The sequence below is a fragment of the Onychostruthus taczanowskii genome, unplaced genomic scaffold (genome assembly GCF_017590055.1).
Source record: "Onychostruthus taczanowskii isolate IOZ18803 unplaced genomic scaffold, ASM1759005v1 scaffold50, whole genome shotgun sequence".
Taxonomy (NCBI): Eukaryota; Metazoa; Chordata; class Aves; order Passeriformes; family Passeridae; genus Onychostruthus; species Onychostruthus taczanowskii.
Window position 1 is genome coordinate 5087826 of NW_024502569.1, and position 12698 is coordinate 5100523.

Sequence of the window (12698 nt, forward strand, 5' to 3'; positions counted from 1 at the left end):
GGACAGTAGCTCTGAAAAATATTTATCTTATTGGCCAGAAGCAGGTATCTCCCTACAAAAAATTCACTGGAGTAAGTTTCAGAGTTCCCCTGGATAATTAAAATCCAAATCAGATGCTCTCTTCCTTTTTCAAAACCCACAACTTCCATACCTTTCCTATTCTCAGTGACATTTTAAAGTTAATAATTTTGATAAATATTTGACCAAGTATGGTATTCCTTTTTTACCTCACTAGTAATAACAACAACAAATTTTTCTGTCTAGGTGAACTATACTAAATATTAAGTCTTTCCATTTAGACTTGTAAATTTTATATACATAAATATATTAAAATGCCAGACATCACATGGCATTGTCCTTGAAGTAAAAAAACCTATATATTTTAGAGAAATCGTAACTTTTCCATTGGGAAAATTTTAAAATAAACTAAAACTCTAAAACTAATTTATAGATAATGAAACTATTCTGTAGTGGATGAATAAACAGAACAAGCCGCTTCCTAGGGAAGCCTATATTAAAAAATAATCTCAGAAAAATAAAGAAAACCTTTTTATACACTCCTCAAGTTTTAGCACTACTTACATATGATAACAATTATAATTCCTGTTTGAGCTGGTTATCACATACCTAAGAGATAAATGTTAATTCTGACAAAGCATGATAATACCGACATTGTGAAGTGTGCAGAAATAGATGTGTACACAGATGTACATGACCATACATATATATATGGGGGTTTTTCCTTACATGACAGAAATCATGGAAAGTTCAATTATTCAGAAGTGCATTCATTTTATTTAGCATTTTTGCAAGATTACCTACTTACCACTCTTGAATGGATTTCTTTGGCATAAAGAGGGAATAAGAATTCAGATTCCCCTTCCAGTCGAAGGCCTTCTTTTGTAACACGCAGGTGTCCCATTCCAGTCTGAGGAGAAGATGTGAGAATTATGCACAATTTATTATTGCTGGTGTATTTATTTTGCGTTCTTTTCATTAATTAAACATTTTCAGAATGTTTAAACATTTTTCAATTAAACATTTTCAGCCTCAAGTCTACTGATAAATATACAAATAGTAATGCATTTAAAATTTTGAGAATACCTTACTTTTTCCCAGGAGTAATTTTCTTTGAGAAATTGCAGGTTTCATGAAGTTATTAAACTTGGTTTGGTTTGGTTTTTTTTTGGGGGGGAGGGGTGGAGGGTGTGGAGTGCAAATAGTGTTGTTTTATTGTCATTAAATTAGAAGGAAGCGCATTTGTATTGGCTGTGCTGAAACAACTTTTGTACTTGCCTTCTAAAAATGTAATGAACAATAAACTTTTACATATGAGTACTCACATAAAAAACATTACATTAACATCTCAGGGTTCATTCTATCAACAATATAAGCCTACAGAACAGACAAAGAAGGGTTTTTATTTGCTTTCATTTTCAGCAATAACTTCTTAATTAAGTTTTAATTCATTGGCTTAGTTTTTTTCTCCTTCAATTGTAGGTCAAGGCTCTGTATCTCATTATCATATACCTTTTTCTCTATCACCTGCTTCTCAGTTTTCTCATCCTTTCTCCTCAGTCCCTCCTGCTTTCAGCCCAATTATTCTTTCCAGTTGATACCTCCTTTCATCATTATCATAGAATTGATAATGTGAAAAATGAGTGAGGAATTACTTCAGTAAGACATGTGAGGGTTTGCAGGCTTCAGCTGAGAAATATTACACAGGTATTTAGCTAATTTGTAAAGGATTCACCCATTTTCCTGACATAAAGAGTGACAGAAAATTTGCCAAAAAACCCAAACAAACCCAAAAAAACAGCCTTCCAGTTAGGCCACATGAAAATATTTCAAGACAACTGCTGCAAACTACAAGCAACAGATGGAAGGGCTAAATAAAAAAAAAAAAACACAAAAAAAGTATTTTCACTCTAAACAATTTTCAGGTAGTTCTTGATGTAAGCAGAAGAGACACGTAACAGACCACTGACTATGAATCAATAAATTGTTCATCTAATGAATTATGCTTGCCACTGAGAAAAGTTGTAATTGAAGATATGGTAATTGCTTTCAAATATATGTTCTGACTAATCACATTATATATGTATATAAGTAATGCTAAGTAACATTATCAAACCAGCCTTCAATGAAAAATCATAGCTAATTTTTTAGCAGGCCTGAAAGGAGACAAAGAGAGAAACAAGTTTTGCTTAAATTCCCTAATGGAAGAAATGTTCATTCATTCCACTGGAAAGTACAACCACAATTCTTCCTCAGCAAGATTTGCTTCAGGAAAGAGGCTTTTAGAAAAGCTATTTATGGAATCTGTTTTTCAAGGTCAAATATTTTACTGTTTTGAAATGCATAATGCACTGACTTTTCTCAGTGAAAACAGGTATGGTTTCCAAATTCTACACCACTACAAAGCTTTTAAAAAGTGCCCGGTATAAACTGATACATCTCATAAGGCAAAACTAAAGTAATAGCTACGATTGGCTTTTATAATGACAATTCCAAGCCAGCACTGACTGATTTAGAAATATGTTTTTCTAGCAAAGACAATGGACAGTTCTTCCTAACTTGCGACACTCCAACATTATAAAGACACTTAGGTTTTAAGGAAAACACTTAAAAATCTGATGTGAAATATCAGGATATTCTAAAGAAATACCACCAACAAGTATCTCCTCTTTTATTAACCAAATTTAGGGTCTGATTATTTGCTATGAGCTCATACCTTTTCCCATCAGGTGAAAGTAGTTTATGTAAATAAGTAGCATATCATAGAATAAGTACAAAAAAAATGACATTGACAAATCTGAAATTTAAGAAGGCAGAGGAAGAAGTAGCAATTAATTCTTGCTCTGAAGCAGACTGGTGAAAATTAACAAACTCCTAGGTGGCAATGTCTCTCCTGCCTTTGGCAGGAATAAATTTTTAGTAAAGACAGAATAAAAAAAATATGTGGAAAAAAATTATGCAATTTACTCAGCACACTCTTTATAATGCATTCAGGTTTCCCAGCAATGATTATTGTGAAAACGCTATATAGACAAAGAAATGTCTTTGACAAAAAGAACAGTATGTCACATGACCAAACTCAGAACTTTCAACTTATCTAGAAGTTCCTATTTCTTTAGTAAATCCAGTCATATCCCTGAGGATTACTTTGTATAAGTATGTCCTCCAGTATGCTGTATTTTCTTCACCAGGTATTTAATTTAAGCATTGACACAAACTTCACATTCTCACATATTTGCCTAACAGCCTCATTATCCATTCTCATTGACCACCTGGAAGTGCAAACCCAGGGAAATTTAGATTTGGGTTATGCGCATAAATTACTATCTGTGAGGACTAACATAAACTTTGTAACATGCATGCAAACAATAAAAATGTGGATTTTATATAATGATCCTCACTTTTATTACCTTTGTGACTGCAAACAATTATTATGTTCTTAGTACTACAATATTTGAGCATCTTAAGATTGTAAAAGTACTGAATTATGCAGTACAGCGAGATAGGGGAATTCTATTATGTCACTTTTGTAACTGGCAAATTGAAGTTACATGGAATATAAAATAGAGGGATTTAGAATAAACAACCACCCCAATGCACTGAGATCCAATGCTAAGTTCCATGAAAAGGCAGAGCATAATAGTTACACATAATGTTGTCTCAACAACCTCTCTGCTTCTTACTTTTCCAATTGTTTTTTACTGAGTATTGAGGCTTCCTCAGTGATGAACAAACTTGATGCTTTCTGTTTCAAGGATTTGATTCTGTTCCTATTCAAATAACTGAATAACAAGATTTCTACTGACTTGAGGAAAGGGACCCACTATCAGTTAGATGTGGACTTTGATGCAGTTGAACAACAAGCTATTGCTTAGGGTGGGGGGGAAAAAAGTGCTTCATTAAAGACAGGAAATGTATGGCAAGTCTGGATTCTGGTTATCCTGATGCTGGTGACTGTCACTGCTTGAGTTTGCTGGCCCTGAGCTGTATATAGCTGAGACACATTTTGTAATTACTCAAAGCCCTCAGCGAGGCAGGGACGCAGCTGTACAGCAGGGAAGGATGAAATGGCATCTCTGTAGACAGCAATCAGGTTTTATTGCTGCAAGGAGTTGACTAGCGTGGAAACTGCTGGCAGCTGCCAAACTCTTGTGTACCAAAGATGCAACTTAGCATTAGTGTTCACACAGGTGTGACCAGTTTTCATTTCAGAATTGCTTGACTTATTCTAACAGCAGCAACAGGATGTCTTCAACTACAGTAGAAACATTTTTTCATAATTTAAAAATGCTCCCAAGCAGGTAGAGTGCTTGGAGAAAAAGAGACAAAGCCTTCTACCACAAAAATTCCATCTCTGAATCCTCATAAAAGCTCATCAGAAGACTACTTGATTGAGAAGTCCTAGTCTAAAAGACATTTGACATCTAGCTTTTCAGTGAATTATCTACTTGGAGATACTCCAAACCAGATGAAATGAGTAGCCACCACTGCAGAATTCTAGGTAATATGCACTGTGTTGTGGAACACCTGGATGGGAGGACCATCTTGGATGTGTTATCATTCTCTTAGACTCTAAACACAGACTCCAGACAACTAGGAGTGGAAAACAAGCAGACGCAGCTCTAGGGCTCTTGCACTCACAGTGAGTTGCTCTCAGGCAGCTGAGCTCATGCTGCCTATGGCATATGGAAGCAAAAGAGCATCAGGTGATTTGTCTGGGATTTATCTCCCAGGAGTATGACAATGTAGGTCTGCTGCTGTAGGCATGTAGCCCTTAGAAAACGAGCATGAAGCATGGGGAACATTCATTCAATTTAAAAATGAGTATTTCTAGTCACCTAAATCTGATTGATAACTACAGTTTTTATTTTCCTACCAACACTGAAACTGATACACACTGGCTCACTGTATTTGATCAATCACTCTCCATACTGTATGTCATACCATATCACATCATATCATTACTGTTTCTGTACCTTCTCAGCATTAGACTCAAATGCAGTCCTCAGGCTTCTCTGCATAAGAGAAATTGAACTTCTGCTCTGTGTATCAGCTAATAGCTGCAGGGGAAGATATGTATTTTCTCCTTTTGGGGAGAGATCTAATACTGGAAAGACAGGCTGACCCATATGCTAGCATAGTTACACCAAAAAAATTCTCAAAGTTGATTCCAACATTAGTTTGAATACATATTCAATTCAAATCAAGTAGCTTCTGTCTCAGGAGTTAAAAACATGTTTGGTTTGCAGTATCTTCTCCCTGAATATTCAACTTTTCCATATATTAGAAGTCCACACATTCTGTAGCAGCTGAATGAACGAAACCAGTAGTGATATTAACTTCAGAGTAGAAAGGATGCAGCATTTCCACTCAGTTAAATCCTTTTCATTCTTGTAGGATCCTTACTTTCTCCTTCCAGGCCAGATCAGGGAAAGACCTTGGCAAGTTCAGACCAAGACATCACTTGTTGTGCCCCAAAGCTAGTTAAATTAATGGCTTCATAGATCCAGCTTGCACTGCAGTACTTCTTGCAGCAATTACTATTTAGAGAACTTGCTTTGCAAACAAGAGTGTACTGTTTCATTGAGATAATAGGACTGTGGGTAGAGATTGTTAAAGAGCAATCAGCAAAACAGGATTGGTAATGAATCTGATGAAACTCTGTTTGACTTACAATATCAATTTTGGAGCTAAGTACGTGCTTGGTATAATAACATTACTGATGCCTCATCTCATTTTCAGTTGCAAGGACTCTATTTGCTGGGCTCAGACAAAGGTTATCTGACTCATCTGCTTAGATGACAGTGGAGTAATTTCAGTCAAAGACGTTGGTCAAATCAGAGCCCTGGCAACAGCAAGCACTCTTGGTATAGAATTTAGTCTCACCTGGCTTAGGGCTGGATACAAACCAAACCAGCATTTGTGGACAAGAGTAAAAAGTGGGTAGATAATATTCTGAGATTTAGAAAAGTAGATGGTCACTTTTAATTCAACAGATTTGTAAGAAAGCCACTACGAATTGTGCAAATTATCAAACCACTGATGTTTGCTTATTTTTATAACATTTCTTTCATAAAATAGGATTCATACTTAAGATGAATATTTTCAAGATATTTTCAGGTCCTCTTTCATCTTTGTCCTGATATACAGAATAACAAACTTCCTTACTCAAAGTATTAATTAAAACAGGTGCTACTCAAGAAGAAAGAATATATTCTCAAAAACAGATTCAGTTTTAGCTTCATTACCTTGTTCAACAAAGACCAAATTCTGTCTTTGGTTCTGTACTGCACAGATATTAAAAAATGCCATTACACCTGGCATTACATCTGCTGTGTTAGAAAAACTGACTATGAAGAAACAGACTTCTACTCCCACTGCTACATGAATTTATTCAGGAACTACGTTTTTATAAGCTGGGTAATTAATTTTATTATATTAACATTTTTAATTATGCAACTTAGCTTAAGAAATGGAATTAAATATTTTCCTTTGGTTTGCAAAGGTTGTCAAAAGGGTTTTCATAAATCCAGTTCTTAAACTTGCATGTACGCTCTAATCTCACTGTACTCAGATTTTTTTATAACTCTTTATTAATATTATAAATTATTCCAACAGTACACTTAAGTGTTCCTCCACACCCTTTTACATACACACAATTTGATTCATAATATAATTCAGAATAATCAAATACTTTAAGAAAATATATTTAAATGAACATATGTATCACTGTTGAAAAGTTGCAGTAAGTATCTCAATATGTTTCTATTCAATTATTACTCTTTGCATAAAATATTTAAATATTTGTCTGATAGTGACAATGGGAATGACTTTAGCCTGACTGGAGGGAAATTGTATTAAACTTAACAGAAAGGTTGCAAAATACAGCTATTTAGGATTATTCAGAATAGAATATATGGCATGTTCATGTTCCCACATGAAAATTTGGATGAAAGTTTATGAAAAATTCAGTAATTTATTTTATGTAAGTATTAAGGTGATGCAACATTTTCAAAATGGCAACTAATTCCATGGAGGACCCACTGTTAATCACAAAATGCATGGAAAGGCTGTACTAGTTCATTTTTGTATGTCTTTTGTGAAGAAGATCCCTTGCTGTAAGTGTTCTTTACTGTACATTTTCATTGCTGTCTGCTCTGGTTTTAGGTACTCCAAATGGTTGAGCATCTCCAATTTAATAAGGTATGCCATTACACAGTCTATTAAGTCTCACTGTCAGAAAGTGTTAACTGATTTTCAGTTAAAACTTTGCTTTCTTAATTCATTACATTCCTAGTTTCATATTTCTATATTTCCTTAAGTAATTCCCTCCATCTTCAGTGCCTGAGTTTATCAAGTGTTTGAATAGTTGTTTACACAAGCATTTTATTAAAAAATCAGGCTTTTATTTCAAAATACATATTGTATTTATAGATTTAGAGCAGTACCATTATCATGCAACTAATAGTATACATAGTAGGATTATATGTAATTTGCTTTTCAACATATCTTATTAAATGAACTGTCAACAAATTACTATTGCCTTACAGAAAAGTTTGGAAAATAATTAAAAAATCATTTTTTTATACTTTGCCTATATTCATTTTTAATAGGAACCCCAGAAGTTTGGAAGGGTGCTATGTCTGTGATAAAAGTTTCTGGGAATGGCTACATGGGTAGAGTACTCCCTAATTAAAAGTAGGCAAAAAGAAGAAAACACCTGTCAATAATATATAGAAAAACTCTCTATGTTTCTGTACAACTGTGGCAATTGCCCTATTTGTATCAATGCCAGAAATTTTTGTGCATAACGGAGAAAGTAAAAGCCCACAATCTATCTTAAATGTGCAGAAACCCGCCCAGTTCTCATTGCCTTTGTCTCTATGTCCAGCTAAGGTGCAGGCACAAGAGCAGGCCAAACATTTATCCTGTTCATAGGAAGAACCATGCTTAGGATATGCACTGTGGGACTGGACACTGAGCACTGTTCAACTTGGTCCTCCACAGACCAAGTTACTCTCTGTCATGATAAGGTGACCCAGGGGTTATTCTACGTCTTAGTATTAGGACTTGACTTTCTTCTTGTTAGACTTAAACCCAAGTAAGTTTTGATATGGATGGCAGGAGAACTTGAGATTGAGCACGGATTTGAATTATGTTTGGTTAGCAGTACATCTAAGCTATAAAGACCTGTCTACTTCTCTTACACTGTGCTTAAAATTTTTGTCAGAGGAAACTCCACACTAAAGGTAATTAGTTATCCTGGTAAACACTGTAGTTGCATTACTATCTGTCCTTAACAAAACAAAATACAGTGCAATTTCCTTTCTTGTTCCAGGACATCATGATAGATGAGGCATCCACTAAAATCCATGGAAAACATGGGTGTCTCCAGCAGAGGCCAAAAAAATTTAGAAATAATCTTTGGCACACAACTGTTCCTGGTGTTATGATCATGTGGCAAAACCTAAATAATACAATAACCGAATTAATGAGGGTTTCTGAAAAAGATTTGCTAGAGCATCAGGAATGTAATCACCTGAGCAGGTGCATTTTTCACACCTGAGTTTTAGAGACCTAGCACGACAATCCTGGCCTGGAGCTAGTGTGATCTCCAGCCTGAGCCTTGGAAGTTTTGAATTACCGGTACCCCCAAACTGGTATAACCTGCTACTTCAGTGTGCAAAAATTCTGTCACCTCCTCCAAGTTGCTGATTAAGTTTTTGCAAAGGACATGAGCCAGGACAAGACAACTGCAATGCTTATTACTGCCCTCCATGCAGACCACAACACATTAGCACCTACCTTCTGAGCCCAAATACCCAGGCAGTTTACTTTTTGTACTTATCTGTTTTTCCACTCCTCATGGCTATAATATCCCAACTAGGATACAGGAATATTGTGGGAGATGGTCTGAAGCCTTGGTGAAGTCAAGGTAAATGATATATTGTGTCCTCCCATCATCTATAATTCCAGACATTTTATCATAAAATGGCAATCAGATGGGTCAGGCATCATTCACCGTTGGTAAACCCATGGCCCCTTTTTCTAAAGACAAGTGCAACATTTGCATTCCCATCAAGGATCTCCCCAGTCTCCAAAATATTTCAAACACTGTAGAGGGTGACTCCACAAGATGGTGTGCACCAATGGATGCACACCATCTTTTTGCCATTTACCCTTTGTAATTCTTAACTGAAGCTGGGCTTTGGCGTTCCTGACACAGAAAGTCTGATACATTTCCTGGCCCAGACATTGTTAAGAAATTTCTTCTCTGTAGCCTTTATCTGCTTCCAACTTTTCTATACTGCTTTTTCATTGAAGCTCCATCACAAGTAACCTGCCCAGCTACACCAGGATATTTATCTAAGTAAATATCAGGACTGATCCTTCCTACATTTGGAGGATACAGTCCTTAAACTTAATCAAGCTTTTCTGGGTAACTTTCATATCTGGCTCCCATGGGATCCTGTGAGTATCAGATCCAGCTGTGTGCCACCTTTAATTGTCCAGAAGTTGTTGCTGACACCCTCTAGAAATCTTCACTGCATCCATCCTGCCACATTTGTCTATCAGCAGATATCAGAGACATGGAAGGTCCTCTCTTTCAGACCTAATGGATCCTTCAGAATTGTCCACACGACTTCTGACATCCTTGCAGACTTAAACCCCTTAAGATTCATAGTCTCCTAAACTCTTAAAACTAGCAGTCCCCTTTAGAGCTCAGAAAGCCTCACTATGTTAAAAACAGAATCTGAAATTTCCATTAAATGCAAAATGTGATATGTTGTCCAGGGGAAAAAACCCAACCCTTTTAAAACTGATTTTCATGCAAAAATAATGGTATTTTAAAAATTACTCTATTTCACCATATTCACCGAACTCAAGGCATAATTATTTGAATGTCTTCTCTGAAACAGCTGAATAGAATGAATTCACAGGTTTCTTTGCTTATTCCTACACAAAAACTTGAGACCCTGTCTGTCTGAACTCCAAGAGAGAAAAGAAAAAAGAAATAATACGACACAGCTGATACCTTTAAATTAACGTGCACAATTTGGAGATGCCCATATATTTTTAATTGGGCAGCATGAGAAAAGGGATATATTCTCTGTTCAGGTTGTTCTCTTTTAGTCTAGCTTTTATGAAATGAAATGAAATGAAATGAAATGAAATGAAATGAAATGAAATGAAATGAAGTGAAATGAATCAATGAAATTCTGTTCAATTTAGTCATCTACATTTGATGCCAAAGACCTCTCAAACAATAGAGCTTAGAAATGTTTCTGTCTTTCATCATTCCAAATTCGTAAAAGGAGATCAAACTCTATTCATCTTGCAGCATATCTATGTCTGGTTCACGTTCTCCTTTATCAGCTTAGCTTCTTTGCTAGTATTTATCACACTGTCTGGTTTTATGGGGTTGTTAAGGCAGGACATGTGTGCATGAATTAATTCAGTGCCAGAGCTTCTTCAAGCTCTGTTCATAATTTCATTATTATTTTAATCTGGATCTCTGAATAGACATAGCATGTGATTTTTGTATACTGCAAGTTATTACTTAATGAAAGAGTCAAGGATGCTTTATAGAAAAAGAGAACACTTTTTGTACAACTAAAGAAACTTTGATGTCTAAATAACCAGTTTGTCAGCTCTGAGTGGGCTTATGAAAGGGTTGTGCTATAGAACCATGTCAGTCAATCACTAAAGCACCAAAGTCCCTATTATTGAAAAACTGTTTTCCTTATAAAATTATATACTGCAGTCATCTTATGCTTAAAGTTTTGCTTCAGCATAAACTCTCTTCAGGACTCTACTATAAAAATATATTTTAAAATGTTTGAAACATTTTTTTCTAAATAAGTTTATCAGCCTTAGTGAGAATACAATTTGTTTTTTGTATTATTTTACAGAGGAAAAAAGCTGTTAATATCTTATTAGCTATCAATATTTAAATATTGTTAAAAGTGATATTTTTAAGAGTGATCTTAAAGATTTTTTTAAAACTAGGACCAAATGCTCTTAAAGTATTAGCTAAAAATACAATATCTATTACGAATATTAAACATAGTCCTATAATTACTGCATAGTATACCTAGAATACATTTAATAAATATAACTGTTATCACAGTTTACAGATTAATAGTTGCAAAATAACTAATGATTGCATAGGATAATATTTCAGAATTACTGTTAAACTCTTCCCAATCATGGGAATGCTTAATTGGGTAAGTGTGATATACATCAATCAACTCATTTCCTAAACAACAAATACTGGTCAAGCTTGAAACTCAAGAATCATAAAAATCTAATTCTGACACTATACTGATATTTCTCTTTTCAAACAGCAACAAAATACTTGGAGGAATAAATGTTTAATTCCATCATGAAAAGGGTTTTATGATAGTATTGGTAATTTCTTATAACTGTTACACTAATTCTTCTTCTTGTTTCCTTAGACAAAAGAAAGAACTGTGATGGTTCAATTATATACTTCCAGACTTTGAACATGCACTAAACATCCTTCTTATACTCAGTGGCTTGCAGTGTTTCTCTGTGATTCTCTAGGTGGTATTTCTGGTATCCTCAGAGTTACTTCTTGTCTTGAGAGATGTAGTCTATTAAAAGTCTACTAAAACAACACCCAGTAAAAGAAGTTCTCTCCTCTTTACAACATCCCATGTACTTTTGCTGAGGATTGTGACATACATGTGCACTTTGCACAAATGTATTTACAGTTGATATGTATCTGAATTTCAGTATTTCCCTAAAATTATCCAAATTAATGAAGGCATTACAGTTAAGTCACTATCCAACTGGGCACGTCAAGCATACAGATTCTTTAACACAGAATTAGGAAATTTCTTGTAATTGTGGGTTTACATCCTTTCACAGAGTGAAAGGGCTGTGAATGCCGCAATTACAAGCAAGAGCTGTTACTCCACTGCTCTTGTTGCAAAAGCAGAAGGACACTATCCCTCAGCAGATCAAGGCATTTGGTACCTTCCACACAGGAACTACAAGGAGATGGGCATTCCTATAAGTAGACTTTCTAATGTTATTTTTTTTCTTAGTCCTCACTAGTATAAGAGAAGAAATACCCAGGGTGATATGTAGAAACCAAGCCAACATAAAATATTTTTTAAAACTCCTTAAAAATAGAACCCTGAGCCACACAGAAAACAATTATAAGTTTTTCATGTTCTCTGTGATTTATGACATGCATAAATGCATATCTTCCATGTGAGCTGCATAAGGGAAAAATCGTATGTGATCTAAGATGTTTTGCACTGTAATCTCTATGACAGTAACAATGTTGTAAAGAATTCATGTAGGGGAAGACCTTTCACAGGAATTCAAGCACTAAAATTTGTATTAGTAAGTAGGACTGAAAATTAACATACTTTCTTTTTAGTGAGCTTAAAAATATTTATATTAAGATAAAGTGGTCTTCACTTAGTGACAGAGGTGTAATAACAATGGATAATAGAAAGATAACTTTCTTCAGTAGCCAGGGCAGAGCTGTAAAAATTTATTATTATGGTTTTTCTTGTAACAAGTCTATTCAAATCATCAGTATCACAACTGCATGTTAGGAGCAAATTAGCTTAGCTTCAATATTCACTGATGCATTTTATTACATTCTGACTAAAGTTGTATCTTGCAGACATCTGGAACTT

The 12698-nt window shown here is 34.9% G+C and overlaps 1 protein-coding gene across 11 annotated transcripts in view; it reads right to left on the bottom strand.

Moving 5' to 3' along the window:
• The window catches only part of SGCG (sarcoglycan gamma), a 122066-nt gene that overhangs the window by 56741 nt on the left and 52627 nt on the right, over nt 1–12698 (bottom strand). For all 11 annotated transcript variants that reach the window (XM_041416128.1, XM_041416127.1, XM_041416124.1 and 8 more), the window contains one exon: nt 827–928. In XM_041416128.1, the coding sequence (XP_041272062.1) occupies nt 827–928 (102 nt within the window). The remainder of the gene's footprint in view (nt 1–826; nt 929–12698) is intronic.